This window comes from Fundulus heteroclitus, chromosome 18 (genome assembly GCF_011125445.2).
Source record: "Fundulus heteroclitus isolate FHET01 chromosome 18, MU-UCD_Fhet_4.1, whole genome shotgun sequence".
NCBI classification, from domain to species: domain Eukaryota; kingdom Metazoa; phylum Chordata; class Actinopteri; order Cyprinodontiformes; family Fundulidae; genus Fundulus; species Fundulus heteroclitus.
In genome coordinates, this window is record NC_046378.1 from 12440701 (window position 1) to 12459371 (window position 18671).

At 36.4% G+C, this 18671-nt stretch overlaps 1 protein-coding gene across 1 annotated transcript in view; it reads left to right on the forward strand.

Annotated features, from left to right (window-relative positions):
• Positions 1–18671, forward strand: part of zbbx (zinc finger, B-box domain containing) — a 61123-nt gene that overhangs the window by 15234 nt on the left and 27218 nt on the right. Inside the window, exons 4-7 of the mRNA XM_036150100.1 lie at positions 4247–4349; positions 4592–4643; positions 5903–6009; positions 18084–18305. Coding sequence (XP_036005993.1) covers positions 4247–4349; positions 4592–4643; positions 5903–6009; positions 18084–18305 — 484 coding nt within the window. The remainder of the gene's footprint in view (positions 1–4246; positions 4350–4591; positions 4644–5902; positions 6010–18083; positions 18306–18671) is intronic.

Consider the following 18671-nt stretch of genomic DNA (forward strand, 5'->3'; position numbering starts at 1 on the left):
ATCTGAATCTTGCTCCACAAGAAAAGAAAGTTGCCCATATGCTTTTGGAATTCTGTTTTCATTTAACAATACTAGCTTGCTGAAGTTAATCGAACACATACTTTATTATTATCATTGAGTACATCCTCACCTCCTCCATAACCATCTGGTATGCTGGTGCCACCGCCAAGGACAAGAGCCGACTGCAGCGTGTCATCCGGTCTGCAGAGAAGGTGATTGGCTGCAATCTTCCATCTCTCCAGGACCTGTACGCCTCCAGGAATCTGAGGCGTGCAGGGAAGATTGTAGCTGATCCCTCGCACCCCAGTCACAAAATATTTCAGACACTTCCCTCTGGCAGGAGGCTGCGGTCCATCAGGACCAAAACCTCACGCCACAGGAACAGTTTTTTCCCATTTGCTACCAGCCTTACCAACAAGGCCAAGAGCCGCCCGTGACACTTGACACTGCCTCCCTCCCCCGTTCAGGACCTACAAGCTACACCAATGTGGCATCTCCAGACCTTCTGTGTTACATTAACGCGCAGTCTACCATGCATATACTGTAGCTCTAGATTCTGTATATATATATATATATATATATATATATATATATATATATATATATATATATATGTGTTCTTTTTTTTGTTTTGTCTGCACCATCAACACCAAGTCAAATTCCTTTTAGGTGCAAACCTACTTGGCAATAAACTTGATTCTGATTCTGATCCATGTTACCTAAGTTAAAATATTCTGATGGTTGTAAAGATCACATTGTTTTTACTTTACAGGCATGTCTGCAGTTTTTACTGCAATTTCTGTGCCACCATTGCAAACTGCAATGGTTATTTCCTACTAAAAAAGGTCTCTACTCTACTAACAATCACTCAAGTGCTTTGCTGAAATAAGGCCAGTGTGGTGTATCTGTACAATTATGTTTGACCTGAGATGCTTACTCTTTTAACCACAGTTTAAAAAAAGGCTTTTAGTACTAGCAGCAGTTTGGGTTAAAGACTGAAATGTCATGTCAGTTGTGAGAAATTTCTCAACCTTCTCCAAATTTTCAACAGCATTAAAAAGAACACATTCACCAAAAACAGTTTGTTTTTGCTGCATGAATGACTCAATACCTATCCATGCACAATAGATACATTTACCCTTTTTCAGAAATAAAATCAGTTATAAGAGCTCATCTGTTGCAGTGAAGACCTTGAAATAATTCTAATGTTCCTATTGGTTTCATTCATAGTGCTAGCACTTATAATAATAATCAAATGGATATTGCTTCTACATGAAATGGTACAGTAAATGATGTTAGTTTAAAGACATGAAGCCACACTTTGAAATATGTTACTGTGACTACTAATACAAGCCTAATAAAATCACAGAGTTTTATGAATCAGCTAAAAATGCTGTTTTTTTCAGACGTTATACATAATTAGTTGGAATGGGTGCTGTGACAAAAGACTCATGCTGCCATCTTCAAAGCAATCAGAGCTTTTCAAAGTCTGGTTAGTGTGTATAAGAACACAAAGGCATATGTCTAACACTAAATGAGATCAGTTTGACAAAGGCTACATTCACACAACAGGCAAGTCTGACCCAAAATTCAATCTTTTTGCCCATATGCAACCAATATCCGATTTATTTTCATGGCAGTGTGAATGGCCCAATTCCGATCTTTTCACCCAAAGGAAATAAGATTTGTGCCACTTCCATATGTGTTTCTAAATCGGATATGTATCCAATAGTTTTTAAAGCGTTTGCAAAAATCTCCTCAATCCACTCTGGTCTTCTTGCTTTCCTCTGAGGCCTTCCTCTTCTTCTCATAAACATGAATGTGGTTTGCTTCATGCAACTTTCAGCCATGTTCAAAGTCTACGATGAGAGCAGTAGAGCTACAATGAATGGCTAACGCCAAAGCTAACCGCTAACCTAGCCACTAACCTAACCGGATACATAAACGCTACAAGTGTGCTTGCACAGCCAGAAAGCAGAAACTATGTAGGAACGAGCATGGACACTGATGTTACGTGAGCATGTCAGAATGATTGGCATGTGGGACGACCAATAGATATGGCAATACCCCTGGAACTTGAGGGACAGAGGGAAATTAAAGCAGGAACAAAACTCTGTCAAATCCATGCCCTTCAGACCGAGGGGCAGGGATTGGTTAGTTTTTACAGGTCTGCAGCTCCCACAGAAAACAATTTTTTTACCTATTTTTTGTGAATACATCACATATTTACTACTTTTAGGATGAAAGAACCATTTTACCCAGTATTACAAAAAGTGTTTCTGAACAGGATTATCAACTATAGCTTTAAAAAGAAGCACAACAGCCAACTCTACCACTTGTTTGATAAGGAAAGAAAGTATGACACCAAGTCACCAGAAGCTGTGACACTAAACAGGGCTGTGACAGAATACATCTGTGCGGATCAGTATCCTATTTACATGGTGGAAAAACTTGGGTTCCAACAATTCCTTATGTAGCTAAATCCACGGTATGTTCTTTCTTCACAAAACCTCTTCATGCTACACTGAAATCCTAGAGTTGTTCAATACAACAACACAAACACTCATGCAGCAGCTTCAAGGGAAACAAGACTTTGTATTTACAATTGACCTATGGACCGGAGGAGCTGAATCCTTGTCTGTAACACTGCAGTTACAACATGCAGAGCTGGTGTTTGAGCTGTGTTCAAAAAGTGCAGTGTACTTTTTGAACTCTTGTGTGCCTTAACACTTATGTGCACTTTTCAATTTCAGCTTTTTTTGTATGTATAGCTGAGAAAACAGCATTTCAACTGTGTGATGTTTGCTTAACTGGTTGTTGTCTACCTGTATAGTTTAATACCTCTAGATACTGTTCTGATTGTGGTTTATCTATCTATCAATCTATCTTAGGGCTGTCAGTTTTAACGCGTTAACTTTTTTAGACCATAACGGCAAAAAATTTTTCAACGCACGTTAATCGCGTTAATGCTTTTTTCCCGCAGCGCTCTCCAGACTGTGTTTTGTTTTTTTGCCCTCTGCGCTTTCCGTAGTTCCAAGATTGCTAGACTGTAGCAAAACAGACCTGCACTTACTGTTGCCAAGCCTGCTTATTTCCGACTTTGGGCTTCTTTTTTTCTAAAGTTGCTTGTAAATTTCATGAGTTGCGGGTTGCAGTTCTTTTGGGCTTGTTTGTGAAAGTGAAATCGCTTATTTGGGCTCTAAAATAAGTGACGCTGCCGCACTACAGACACAGTGAATATGACCAGCTGAAATATCCCTCCGCCTCATAACGCGCTGGAGCGCATCCTCCTCTGGACTGACATAGGAGCTGAGGCAGTAAAGACAGGAAGAGCAACTCTGCCCATATTTTCTGCAGTTTACGGATACAATAACCGGCGATAACTGCTGAAAGTAGATTTGGTGGTGCAGATCACCATTTTGAGCAGAGATTGGTTCTAAAGATGAGTTTTACATGCTGATAACATTGCAGAATCCCAATCCATAAACCATACTTTAATGCTTATTAATTTGTCTTATTATTTACATGTCTTAAAATGTAAATTAGTATTACTTTATGTATGTCTTTGTTTAAGAGGCAAAAAAATATATATAAAATATAAATTCCGGCAGGAAATATTTATTTATTTACACATTTGTTTACACATTGTGTAAACATCAGGGTGTTATGATTAGTAATTTAGCCATTATCGGCCAAAGTTTAACATTTCATGGCACCAGGATGTTTCATTCCAATTCTGAAAAGTGATGTAAAAATAAAAAATGTAAATATTTTTTGTACAAGCATGTTTTTTTTTACTAGTGTCATTTATTGCAAAATTGCATATTAAAATACCCGAATAGGCTTTTACACTTTCAGAAATAAAAAGTTAAAATATGCAATTAATTTACGATTAATGTCGAGTTAGCTATTCAAATTATGCGTTTAAAACTTTTAATCGTTTGACAGTACACACACACACACACACACACACACACACATATATATATATATATATATATATATATATATATATATATATATATATATATATATATATATATATATATATATATATATATATATATATATATATATATATATATATATATAATTTTCATCATATGTTCAACATTTATGCCCACAAGTGTATATAGTATTTTAACTGGCACTCTACAAACCGGGATCTACAGTGTCACTATTTTAGTCCTTCTATCCATTGTTAACTCACCTGTGTGTATGTCTGTCTTTATTTTTCTTTCTTTAGACATTTAAGAGACTTTAGGTGGAGATTTGGACAATGCATGTCTTCAGACAGCAACTCTCAACCAAACGGCTTCAAGAGGACAAATGACAACAAAATCCAAAAAGTAAAGTAAAAATCCAACTTTACATAATTTGCTTTTGTTATATTATGGACTTTGATCCAGCCACTCAGCTTCATTCATGTTTATTTTCAACCTTAAACATTTGATGCCACATAAAAGATGCAGCAGTCAGTATACTATTAATATTAATTTGAAGAGGAACATTTCTTACCAGGCTGTGTGTGAACTGAAGGCATATTAAAATATTTTCTCTTTGTTTTGTGACCTATATGTCATCCTCACAGCTTTCAGCGGGCAAACTGAAGATCAGAGTTCTGAAAGATGAATCATTGTCAGGTGAGAGCTTTATAACACAAGGATCAATCTCAGTTGGAGCATGTTTGTACCATGAGGAGACTTGAACAAAACATTTGAGCCTATTGATCTAGTCTATACATGGAACAGTTTTTAAAAGCACCTCGGAACCAAGTACAATAAGGGTACCTCAGTATAGATTGGTTAGTTTAGAGATTTTTCTACCAATAGGAAAAGCTGCTTTCACACACCTAAAAAATGTTTTGTTAAAAAAAATGACACATGGGTCTAAACATTTGCAAAATCAAGTCCTGCTATGTCTTTAATGTATATATATCCGTTGTAATAAAACTCCATTTTTTGCAAAGTGATTGTTTTGCTGGCATGATACCACCATCCCTCCTTTTCTCCCCATTTTTAAGGATCATCTGAGCATTTGGGAATTATAGTATAATTGCCCATCAATACCTCTTAGATGGTCGTATAAATATTAGCTTAACTCTTAAACTTACTCAGTTTAAGAGTTAAGCTTAAGGAGGAAAGTGACTATTGATCAGTATAGACCGTGTGTCTGTGTGGCATAGCATGAGTTTTTGGTAATGTTTTTACTGGATCATTGCTGAAGGAATTGTGTAGCACTTAGGTAATTCCTTTTTAGGGCAGCAGTGATGTGTGGTATATGTGGCAGCGTAGAGCTGGGATGTTAACGCTGTGCTTTTATGGTTTAGCTGGAAATCAGATTGTGTATTCTGTAGTGTCAAATGTGTAGGAAGGTGATGCAGAAGTGTTATTTTCTAAAGCTGTCCATCTTTCTATAAGACAGAAACACAAGCCATACACTCAACAATGAGGTGATATAGATATAAATAAATTCTTATTGTACGTTGATTTAGAATGCTCGAAAATAAACTAATGTTAGATGTCAAAAATATATAATAGTAAATACAACTGGAATCCTTCAGTTTATGTTGTTAGTTGTGGTTGTAATTGCATGTTGTATTGTTTTATTTGTTGTTATACTTATTGGATGCATTTCACAACAAAAGTGAAAGACTCCAAATCATTTTTCTGTTTTGGATTAGTATTATGCTCACATTTATTAGTATTACCCCTATTAATTTGCATTGAAAAAAAACACACTCCTTTTATAGCTGCAAAAGTTCATAAACACTATTTCTTTACTTTGTCTAATTAATGTGTTGTTTGTCTTTTCCACTCAATTACGTAAATACAGTCCAAATGTCAATAATAATAAAGGCCCTGTGCCCAGGTGTCAATATTAGTGTGTTTACTCTTTTCAGCCCCACCTCAGTCTTCACCTTCAGTCCCGAGCTCTGGTCTTGGAATGACGAGAAGAAGCAGAGTAAAGGGAACAATCTCCAGACAGGAAATCAAGACAGCTAAATTAGTAAGGACACAAACACATTTTGATATTTACTTTGTTACTTTATTACTGTTCAGAGACATCTGTCTGTTGAGTCCTTTGGTCATTTAAAATAAAGTTTCTGCAGATTAAATTTACTGTTTTCAAAACCACAAACATTTACATTTAGTTTTGAAGCCAAGTTGGTTGGTAACTTGAACTATATCCTGAATTTAAATCATAGATGACATTTCCTTTCCCCCTCTTCTTCAACCTGTCAGTCACCCTCTATTTGTTCATCTGTTGATTTTTAAACATATTCTTCTGTTTTATGCCTCTTTATGTACAGTATTTCTGTTCTTTGTCTCTCCTCTGCATGAGCTCTCGGCTTCTGCTGTCATTCAGTTGCCCATTATCTCATATTGTTTCCCTCTTGGTCATTAGGTTTATCCATCTGTCTCTGCAGCACACACTTTATCTTCTTACTCCTTCCCCTGACTTCCATCTGCTTTATAATGAAGTTGTCTTCCCTGTGTCTTGTTTACCTGTTTTTCTTTATCTTCTCTTCTCCTTTACGATGCCTCAACTGTCCTATCCAACGGTCGATCTGAGTGTTTGTGTTTGCACTGATAACTGTTTAGTTGGATCCATTTATCGATACTGAAGACCCCTAAGGGCACCATTGTTTATTTTTTCTCACTCGTCTTCCTGCAGCTCAGGAGGTGGGACAGCTACTCCCAAATGTTTGTGTGAATAAAAAGCGGGTGTGTGTAAATTTGGTTGCTGTCTATCCTTTTTTTTTGGTTTTACTATGAAATTAGCTGACCTTAGTTTATAGCTGATACTTCCAAGACACTGAGACAGAGAATGTAAGCGATATAGGCGTGAGAGCAAGACAGACTCACAGAGGAAATGAAGGAGGGGGAGGGGTTGAATTGGCTGAGTTGACATCCTGCCCTTTATGTTGTGGAATAAGTTATTCAAATCCAGCACACAGAATGCATTCAAATCTGATGTGGTAATTTGCACACAAGCGCATGCACTGATGATGGCACTGAACTGTCTATTAAAGTGCCCAATGCCCCCAGTCTTCCATAGTGATGGGTTTAATGTCAGCACTTATAGTAGTCTGGGCAGACACATAGGCTAAATGCAAGCTCAAATCCACACGATGCCGTAATGCACTCACATCGTGCATAGCTCTTGTACCATATAATGATTGTGATAAAGGGGAGTTTTACAGCTGTCTCCACACCTCTGACTGGAAATGCACTTATGCACATAGTTGCTCGCATACACCTGCAAATTTAAACTTGCAAACATAAATGCATTTAGGCTTATCTGAAGTTATGATTCAGACTTGGACATAATTTGCCAACACCCCATAGGCACACAGACTCTGCACAATCTATTCAATGTCATCTAGACAAAAAATGAAAATAGAAAAGCTGGAAAAGTGCCTCCGTTACTTTCTGCATAGTGGCATAAAGCGTAGTGATATGCTGCTTGGAACCTGATAGGGAAGCCTCATCCCCAGGGAGTGGCTGTAATTTATCCTCAGGCCCTAGCAGAAAAATGAGGCTGTGTTTTACGGTGTACTATCAAACTACTATGTAGCAGCTATAAGTATTTGTGTGCATGCAGATGCACATACACATTCTCTGACACATAGTGGCATGTGAGAGGGGAGAATTAACACATTATTACACATGATGACATTACTTACTGGCATAATCAAGGTTTTGAAAGGGGAGAGAAGCAACTAAGAAGTGTGAAAAGGAGAAAGATTAATTTGCAAACTGGAGCTGGAAATTCGCCATGTATTCATCAACAACAATTTTGGTGACTTATTGATTTTAGTGTCATGTTGCTCCTAATGATCTTGTAGTATTAGCCAAGAAAAAAGCATACCACAAAAAAATGAACTGTAATTATAGAACTGACCAATAACGGACTTTTGGAAGAAGACTTCAGTAATCAAACTATATAGGGGAATTTTCATAGTCACTGCCTCATATAAAATTAAAGTTGGATAAAAAGTAGAATTATTATAGCAGTTTAGGTGAAAGCTATTTTATTGATTTTACATAGCCTTACTTTTCTGTCAGGCAATTACTGACTTCCTAGTAAATGTTTCACACAGGAAGATTACTTATAGCTAACTGCCTCCTTTCTTCTTCAAAGATAACTGCCCAATGTAAACATGGCGACAGTTTAAAGGCTCGAAAAATAATTGCCATTAAGTTATTGAAGCTGCAGCTGTTTCACTAAGGTAGAAGGCCACTTTGGTCCCCGTTTGGACTAGACACTAGCTTTTGCCTCTTAGAACAACAAACCTGGATTTATCCATCTTATTCCCAGTTGTGTTGCTGTAGGGAGGATTGTCTCTACAGCTTCTAGTAAAATTCCAAATTTTTAAAGTAAAACATCTTGTTTTGGTTACTTCAATGCTGTCCACTGTATGTATGAAGTAATTGGATTGCAGTGCAGCTAGATCTGTCTGTCTGTCTCTGTGTGTGTGTGTGTGTATATATATATATATATATATATATATATATATATATATATATATATATATATATATATATATATATATATATATATGCACACACTACTAGTTGTGCTGTTCTTAGTTTAACTTGTGGCTTGAACAGGTTTATGCTAAACACTCCCCCAAAAGGACATTTAATTATTTCACGGATCAGTGGATTATGTTCCAGCTATTAATAACGGTAAAAGAATCAGGAACGTGTCTTGTTAAGAAGTCAGTAACTCATAACTATCTAATGCTGTTAGCAAGAGAAAATGTCCATCCCTTGTGCGTGCTCTCCACCATTTTGCCCCTACCCTGCTCTGGCTGTGGCATTCTATGGGCAGGGAGGGGCTAAGCCCTGAGTGGCAGCTGTTCACATGGACGTACACGTGTGAGTGCCCTGCCCTGCTTTGTAAACAAGAGACTGGAAAACAACATAGAGAGATGGTGTATGACGTCATATCATATTCCATCTAAAAAGATACCTTTAGTTCTTCACACCACATATTTTTAGTTCTTTATCTCTAAAATAAAGAACTAAACATTTTTTTGCTGATTGCTCCTTTAACACGTCCTTTAAAGACATTGAAAGAGTCTTTACAAATAGTTAATGTTAGGCAAGGCAAGTTTATTTATATAGCACTTTTCAGTAACAAGACAATTCAAAGGGTAGTACATGAACAGAAAAACATTACAGAGGGAAATATTTAATTGGAAAAGAAAAATCAAAGAATAAGTTACGTAAGACCTTGACTAGACTAGTTTCACTGGAACAAGCTTAATTACTAACATTCAAAGTTGAATTGCTTCTATTTATACACTAACAAACATACAGAAAGCATAAAATCACAGTACTTAACTAATTCTAATAATAATAAGAAATAAACTGGGTAAATCCTTGGGGGTTTCAGATTTAAAGCGATTTTACCCAACATATCTAAAGTTACAACTAATTAGTAACAAATGTTAGTAACTAATTCATATTTGTAGTAACAATACTACCAAAGCTTTGTGACTACAACAAATTAGTTGGGACGAGTTACTGAGGAAAAAGTAAAGAGGAGCATGAGCATTAAAAATGAGAAAAAATTTTCTTCAGAAACATGGTGCTTTTACCTTGTTATTATTCCATCATTGTGTTTCTATTCACGCTGGCCTTGCCTCTGTGGTCTGTCCACTGTGTTCAGGCAGATCTCCCAAATCTGCTGATGCAAGGGTTTTTATCTCCTCTACGAAGAATGGAAGATACTTTCTGGTAGCAGTTATAATGACCTCCCTTAAGATGCTTTCAAACAGCCACGCATGCATATGCAGTACTCACAAACTCTTGGTGCAGTTAGCACAAGGTACGTGAACAAAAAGTAAACCTTACCTATATCGTTCTCTCATCCCTGCCAGAGTCACAGTTTGTCTGGCAAAGATGAGGTTAGTAAACTGTGGGGTGCTCGTATTTAGGTTTGAACAGGTTGCTACGGCAGATAAATGTGGACCTGCATTGCATGTGCACCCTTAGCACTTTTAAAGCACTTCAGCTCAGATAATTATACAAATCTTTACCTTTCCGTCTCTAATATAGCCTTCCTGTCTCCCAGTCATATTGTGCACACATCCCCATGCACACATGCTGAAGGGAGTCTCGGTCTGTTGTAAGATGCACTGAGAACTACTACATAAGCTGCTGTGACAGGTTGTAACAGAAGGGGGCACTGAAACACCACAGCAGGACCTTCATTCATAGAAGCTATATTATATGTGTATCACACCTGTTTCCTCTCTATGTTCAGTCGGTTCAGTTTCAATTATATCTTTTCCAGTTCTGTTCTCCTTTGGTTTTACTAATTTTCTGAATGTATCTGTCTTAAGTTAAAGTCAGTTACATCCTCAAACTTAAGCTCTGCAATAAAGAAATATGTTTCTATGAGTAGGCATGTGTTCACAGTCTTCGTGTTCATATGCACACCCTAACTCACATGTAGTTTTTTTGACAGGTGCTTTCTTAGTCAGCAGCTAACAGTGTAATTGTCAAATACTACAGAAAAGTAATAAAACTGGTCCCTAGCTGGAAATAAATAGCACAAGAATGTGGTGTACACAAACAAGAGCTGGTACAAATAAAGTGAATGATGTTTTAGACTATATTCCTACTTTAAAAATGCTATAGAACTACGCAGAATCATTTTTACAATTCTAAACAGAACCACGTTACACAGATGAATTCAGAAACCATATCTGATAATGCAACTTTATATTACAAAAGTATTTCTTATTTAAACATATTGTTTAGTGAAAAAGTTAGCATTTAATGTTAATTGGTTATTATTTCCTTAATTTTTCTTTTATTATGTAGTGTGAAATAGATCAGTATAGACTCTTACCTGTCGTCCACTGCAGTCAGGTTGCTCTAAGTTTGTACAAACTGATACAGAGTTTGTACGAACTGATACAGAATAACTATACAGAATTGCCAAGCTGAATAAAAGAGTAGTTACTTGATTAGAGTTAATAAATAAACAAACAAACAAACAAAAAGAACATGATTTTAATTAACACAACTGCAAACAATTGTATGAGGACAAAATACAAGTTGGATATTTTTGCCACTCTGCTGTTTTTGCAACTGTGGGTTGGACAGGAAATATTTCAAACACAGAAGTAAATACATCTGACTTCTAAAACCACTCCTTACTCTTGGATTCAGATGTATTGTAAAATACTTTTTTTAAAAGTAAATTGACAAGAAGTGCATTAAAAATCCATTGCCCAACAGACTATGACCATAGTAGTAGAGCAATGTTTTTTTCAAGATTGACTGTGGATAACCCACCCTTACAAGGTACACTTTTGCAAATAATATCTGTCTCTGTGACTCATGAAGAATCTTTACTGTCACCCCGTGTCACTGTGGTAAAATTCCTAGGCTGGCGTTGCTATGAATAAAGGGGAAAAACAGGGTAAATGACACATGTTAAGCTGTTTTAGCAAGACAGTGAAGTTAAGTATATATTGTGATAAATGGGTAGAAAGTTAATTTATGAGGTAAATATGTCATTACCTGCAAACCTATTACAGCTTAATGATTGCAACTTTATCAGAGCATTATACTGTGGTCTATCAGGGGCATACATGAGCTAATTTTATTTTGTGGCCATAGATTCAATCTAAAAAAAACACTGTTCTCAACACATCTCTGCACAGCCGACAGGATGAGACATAATAAAAACCACAAGCAACTGTAACTATGCGCGGCCAACTTTAAATTAGATTATCTTCTGTTCTAGATTTTTTTAAAGAGCAACATTGGAATTATGTCACATGTGAACTTGACATATTAACATATACTTAATAAGCCTTTTTTTAAAGTAAATGCAGGACCGAGGCGGTTCAAGGTGTTTCAAACAGGGAACATTATTTTCTTGTAGAATGTGAGGTGCAGTGTATCTGGAGCTGATGTTTAGACCATACTGGAAACATTCCTTCAAGATATCAGAAATGTGAAAACTTGTAAGCATGACTACAAAACAGTATACACATGAACCAAAGGTGGGGAAAAAGGCTGACTTAAGCTGGGGAAACCCTGAGCGATTCTTTGCCCAAGTCTACCCATGATTCTCAGTCAGAAAGAGTCTGCGTCCGTTTGCAGTATTTGCAGTCAGTCAGCAGGGCAAGTCAGCAAAAAAATCTCTTAGTCTGAGATGGGGTGTAGACTGAAGTATGAGAGTGAAAGAGATCTGACCTCAGTCACAGTCAAACACGTTTAAATATTTTGAGCCGTATCTGGACTCAATTGGCTGGTATTAACTAATTACTGACCCAGCAGGACAGAAGTGTTGCCAACAGCCAATGATTGAAGAGGTTGGGATGTGACAACAGCTGTGAGACGTTTCTTTCTTCTTTTTTTCCCCCCAAAAATGGATTTCTATACATACAACTTTTTTCCACTTAAATAGAAAAACAGGAATGGGAATAAACTATCAACTAACTAAATACAGTCATGTAGAGATACAGAACAAACAAAAGGACAACAAAAAAAAAAAAAACAGAGTCAATCCAATATTTACCACTAAACTACAATCGATAAAAGGCCTTATTGAATTAAACCAAACAATCAAAGTTAATGGCATTTCAAGAATTAACATTTCTGGATAAAATATTTTCTAAATAAAACAGATGCATTCATTATCATTCTAAATGTTTATTTACACTATCCAGCCATAACATTGATATAGTTTTCTTTATGTTTAGATTAAACCCAACATTAAGTCATTTTAAACCCCACAAACAATCCACAAAAGCAACACTATAAAATCATAATTTGTGTGATAAACTTAAAGTATTCTAAATTGCATTTGTCTAATTTTTCTGGGGCAGTGGAAGAGAAATATAGTCACATCAAATTCTGAGAATAGCTATTGCTGCCACCCACTCTATGTTTACTACGTCAAACTGATGTGAGAGTTTCCATGAGGGTTTGAGCTGTTCGTTTGGATTTAGTTGGTTTGATAAATCCTGTAGTCTGTTATCTCTCAGCAGGCCCTTTTGGCTCTGATCCTAAGACTTTTAGTTGTGAAACAAAAATCTACTGTAACCGTTTGTGGGAACTCCAAGTCTTTTTAAAATATGTGAATACCTCATAGCTTAACAAAAGAAATGAGAAAGACGAGACCTTATATATAAAACTAATACAACCATGAAGCCATAACAGCAGCAGGACTGGATAGGATCAGTATTTGGAAAATAAAACAAGAAAATCTGCTTATAATAAAAAGAACCCAATCTTCCGACTAAAATTCATGACAGGAACGTAAATATCAAAGCCCAGAGAAGTCTCTTGGTGAAAACAAAACACACAAAGGCTAAACCATGACATACCCAGTGTTTTCATTACTTGCAATGCTGAAGATCTTCATTTTACACCTATTAGTAGCGATTTTAACACACTAATATATATTTGGGTTGCAACATGAAGGGAGCAAACCATGCACATGGATGCACAGAGTCAAAAACTGCATGTCCTTGAAAAAGCTCCATGAAACCACAAGAGATGACCATTATTATTTCTGTCTTTTCACTGTTCATTTGGATTTCTATCCTCACTTTAGCCAGTAGTAATGCCAAACTGTGTATTTTGGCAGAATAGAAAGACTGGGGATTAGGCTCATGCAGCTGATATCTCTCTACTATGCTAATCCTGTTTGATTTTCCTTGGAAAAACTGATGCCTCACCCTCTGATCAGGGTTGAGGCAGAATGAGTTACATAAAGGATGAAGTACGGTAAACTGATTTTTTTTTTTAACCTGATCAGATGTGTCCTGCCTTCCACAAACACAGACCTGGTTCAATAACAATCAATTGATTAATCATTGTAGTGCATTAAGGCAGAATCACTTGTGGGTGTGGCATGCTTCAGTGTAGCAAAATGTTGTCAGGTAATTCTAAGGAGGATTATTCAAACTAATATTAGCATGTTTAATTGAGCCTATCTATATCAGAATGTTGTTTTTCTTGCTTTGTCTCTCAGATCATCCCCACCCACTTTTCATTCTTTGGTTGCAATGCTAAGAAAAACATGCAGTATACTTCAATGGTATTTGTTTTCAGTAGGATGTATTTCTGTGATCATCCTGTGTCTAGCTCCCACGGTTACACAAACTACTAGAACATAAGACGAAAACATGGAATTGCAAGTGTTTACTTTGAAGTGCTGATTGATTTGAAGTGAACCATTTTGGAACTCGTTAGGCGAAAGGTTGCCCAGTTTGGATATGTTGCCACTATCTGTTAATGTCCTTTCTGGGATTTTTGTTTCTTCAGCTGGAAGAGAATGTTTTGGTGTGTGTGTATAGCGGCTCAACATTTAGCTGGAGGCCGTGATTTCGCTTCAGCAGTAATCCTGTTTTATGTTTTTTCCAGTTCTATCAATACTACCCTCTTTTACAATATGTGGTAAAAAAAGAAAATACAGTTACTATTCTTTCTCATGTTGGATAGCATGTAAAAAAAATTATTTCACCATTGTTCAAGTAATCTTTATTGTGCTGTAGGGCAATTTGTTTTTACAGCTCGCAGTAACAGGCAAAAAATTAAACAACAATCACTAATATAAAAAAAGGAGGAAAAACAATTGTCAACCAACTTAAACAACTGGGTTTCATACCAGCCAACAGGTCAATCATAAGACTGATTCAATCTAGTCAATATGTCTTTTAAATTCAATGATCAGTCTCTGTGACAGCTTTAGTTTTACTTTATCAGACCAAAAATGTGGCCAACATAGGAGAGTTTAGTATCTTAACATTAAGTCCTATACTTACTCTCCCCTCCTTTTTTTCAGCAGTTGTGTTTTTCATCCAACTGATCAAAAAGTATTTTGGAAAAAGTATCAGCAACACGTTTTCCTTTGAAAAACTGTTAATTTGCATTTTATAATAGTGCTTTGGAAATATAATAAAAAGTTAGCAATGCCCAGCTGTTGAAGTGCACAGGAAAAGGGGAAATATTGAAATGGGGGTCATGAGTGGGAATTTCAAAGCCATAGTTACTTGTAAAAACCTTTACATGTAACCATTGTGTTTGATTTTGCATTGTAAGTTGGCAAGGAGGACCAGCTGCACCACAATTATGCCATCACAGAGAGTTTCAGAGGCAGTCAGATGATCTGACAAGTCCTTTGTTTCAGGTGCACTAAGACCTTCAGTAGGTGTTCAAAGTGCAACTGTAAACACAGCTGGAAAGTGGTCAGAAAGAGGAAGAGGGGTAGGTTTAGCAACTTTCTGTCTATTTTAACCGTTTTTGATTTGCTTTTAGGGGGAGAGTTATGGCCCAACACCTGTAAGGTTTTAATAGAGATTTGACACTTAAAGATTTTACTTAATATATACTTAATAGGATGCCTTTTGCTTACTTGTTAGAACAGAAATGGTTTAGACTGAAGAAAAGCATTTTTTGTTGTTTCCCAGTTGGATATGTTGTATTATAACCATCTATGAATCTGGTCTGGAGTGGGAAAAATACATTGAATCAACAGAGGTTGGTTTGGTGATCGCCATAGCAAAGATTATTATAGTATTTTTATTCCATAGGGGAGAATTTTATCCCTAGAGTGTTTTGTTTTTTTGTGCGGCATCCTTGGTTGGCAGGTATCCCACACTGAAAAAGAGGTTTCCTAACTTAAACTACTAAGTTAATTCAAAAGTGACTTGATTCTTTTTCTCTCGATTTGTTTGATTGGACTTGATAGAAACTTTTTAAGCATCATGTATCTCTGTGAAGGTGCTACACGTCCAATTTTAGGTGTTTCAGTACAAGTCATTATAAAACACTACAGGGCTTCAAGATGGTTTCTTGTTGCCTGGATGACTGTCAGGCTCAAGCACTCATGCTCTTTTATCAGATGGTTGATCATATCAGACACCAGCTAAGCTTTAAAGGAGCTGTTGAAATTGTACAGCTTAATAGAATTAATGATCCTTTTTACTGTCCTGTTGTCAAATCTGTGGATGGGAATTAGAGTGTGTAGGTGTGGACACGCTGGATTCAACATCAATGTAAAGATTGTATGGAGCAACATACCAGTAGGAGGTGATATGTGAAATGTTTAAATCACCATTGGTTCTGTTATGATCCAATTGTCTGAATTAAAAGTTTCTTTAACCATTTATGCTTAAAAATGTCTTAAACGACTTGCCTTATTCTCCACCCTCTCACAGAATAAAAAGTAAATCATACATCAATTTTATTTTGCCTTAAAAATTTGGTGTGTTACTAAATGCAATGAAAGGGATCTTTCATCCTTCTACTAAACACGACATTGACTCGTTCCTGATGCCAATGTCGTGTTAATTAGCACCACGATTCTGACAGAATTTGTGTCACAGTCTAGAGTTATGTTGTTGTTTAGAATGGATTCCAAAAAAACATTCCATCTTCTATTGAAGTTGTCTGAAGTTTTTTCTTTACAAAATTGGTGGTAACATAATGAGTTAGCAAGCAACCATAAAATTCAAACTAAACAAGTTATATCCAGTGAGCACAGTGTCTCAAAATATGAGAGAAACAAAACTCGACAGCAAGGTAGGTTCTTTTTTTATGTCATGAACGTTAATTTTAGCTTTCAGTTTTCAAAACACCCAAAGTAACATAATCACATTTTCTCACAGATTTCCAGGTTAGGGCACATTACTTTCCCCTTGTGACCAGTGTGTATTTAGTTGATCTATACAAACAAAGACTCCTTTTTATCTTTTCTATATAGTGTTTGATCTTTTTTGGAAGAATTGTGTGCAACTATTATGTAATGCGCATATTACTGTACAGTCTGAGGGGATTTATTTTGATGAAATTGGGATGCATTTTTTAAGTCTATAAAATGGACTTCTCCGTATTGACTTTCAAGGTTAGACCAGGGATGTAAGTGTGAGCACTTAAAATGATTAGGAGTTACCCTCTAAATGGGGTCAAAAGAACTGTCTGGCATCATCCCTTTTGCTTTATGTCATCAGTGTACTTTAAACAGGACTTGCTTAGTATTTACTACTTTAATTTGAGTAAGAGATGTGAGTGCTAAATCTCGTGTCTAAAATTTAACAATAAGAATGGTGATTCTTGTCGAACACATTTGCTGGCATTTGGCTCATTACAGCGCCGCAGTAGAGTTACTTATCATGGCACTACTGGGCTTCTAGCAATATTGTAAAGGAAAAATTATACAATTTTAGCCTGATTTGAACTAAGTGTTTTCAAATTGGTCATCTCTCTAGAACTACCTCCTTTCATCTATCATGTTTAAATAAGTATGTTTGTATTTTAAGGTTCCCTTACGTTAGGGAAAATATACACTCACCAGACACTTTGTTGTACACCTTTTCAATTTCTTGGTAACACCCATAGCTAATCATTCAATTACATGGCAGTCATTCGTTGCATTTAAGCAGTTAGATGTGGTGAAGAGACTTGCCGACGTTCACGGCAGGTGTAAGAAAGTGGATTCAAGTGGCTTTGATAGTGTGATGGTTGTTGGTGGCAGACACACTGGTTGGAGTATTTCATAAATTGCTAATTGACTGCTATTTCCATGCACAACCATCTGTCAGACTTACAGAAAAATGCACAAAAAAGAAAATATGTTTGAGTGTAAATTCACTAAATGTCCTCGTTGATGTCAGATGACAGTTTCATCACTTAGGGTTTCTGTTAAATAATTAGACTAGGGGCTTTGACTTATATGATCTTTTGTCTTTCTTATGTAGAAAACGTTTAATTGGTTTGCTCTTGCTTCTTCATACACCTGGCAGATTTAGATGTAAAGTCATCGTTCAATTTCAAAAACATGTTTCCTCTGAATTAAACAAAGCCGTTTTGTGTTAGTAAGGTCCTCTCTCATGTATTCTTCTCTTTTGTAGTAGTTTTCCCTTATTTATCTCTGCTTAATGGCCAGAATCAGGCTTCTTTTTGGTAATATAATCTCTCAATAGGGGCCTGAGCTTATCGTAATGATGTTTCAATGGCACTTAGATAAAGGCAGTCATTTCAGACTCTTAAACCAAGCAATGCTGATCTGGTGTCATATACTATGGTCTTCTGTTGCAGACAGACGCACAGGCTCATGTGATATGCCAAGACGTCAGCTGCTTCCAGAGACAGATTAACCCTGGCTCTTCTCCCAATGCCTATAATCCTGAATCCACTGCAAGTCCTGATTCCAATCACAGCATCACATCCCCAACCATACCCGGAAGAGAAGATGAGAGCTCAAAGAAAGGAACAAAGGTCAAGGAAAAACAGATGAAAAGTCCTGATATCTGCAGCCAGGTAAGTACTGTGTAAGCGATCATGGGCTGAGTTGACCACTTTGTAAAGTTGCAATAACTTTAAAATATAGAATACACAAAATACCCAGCCTGGAGAAAGTTTTCAAGAAACAAACAAACGAAACATAATCTCTTGATAATTTTACATGGGAAGAAAAACGTTTTGTCGATTTTCTTTTCCACTTGTGTAAATAATGGCTATTTGTATTGGGCATTTTCTGCTAATGACATAAGGATTTCTGTTAAAATCTGAAGTAACTGATTTTTCACTTAGGTTTTTATATGTAAAACCTTTACTTTTACACTTTATTCGACTTGCTGGTTCCTTATTTTCTTCCTTTTTAGAGGATGGTAAATACTTGGGTTT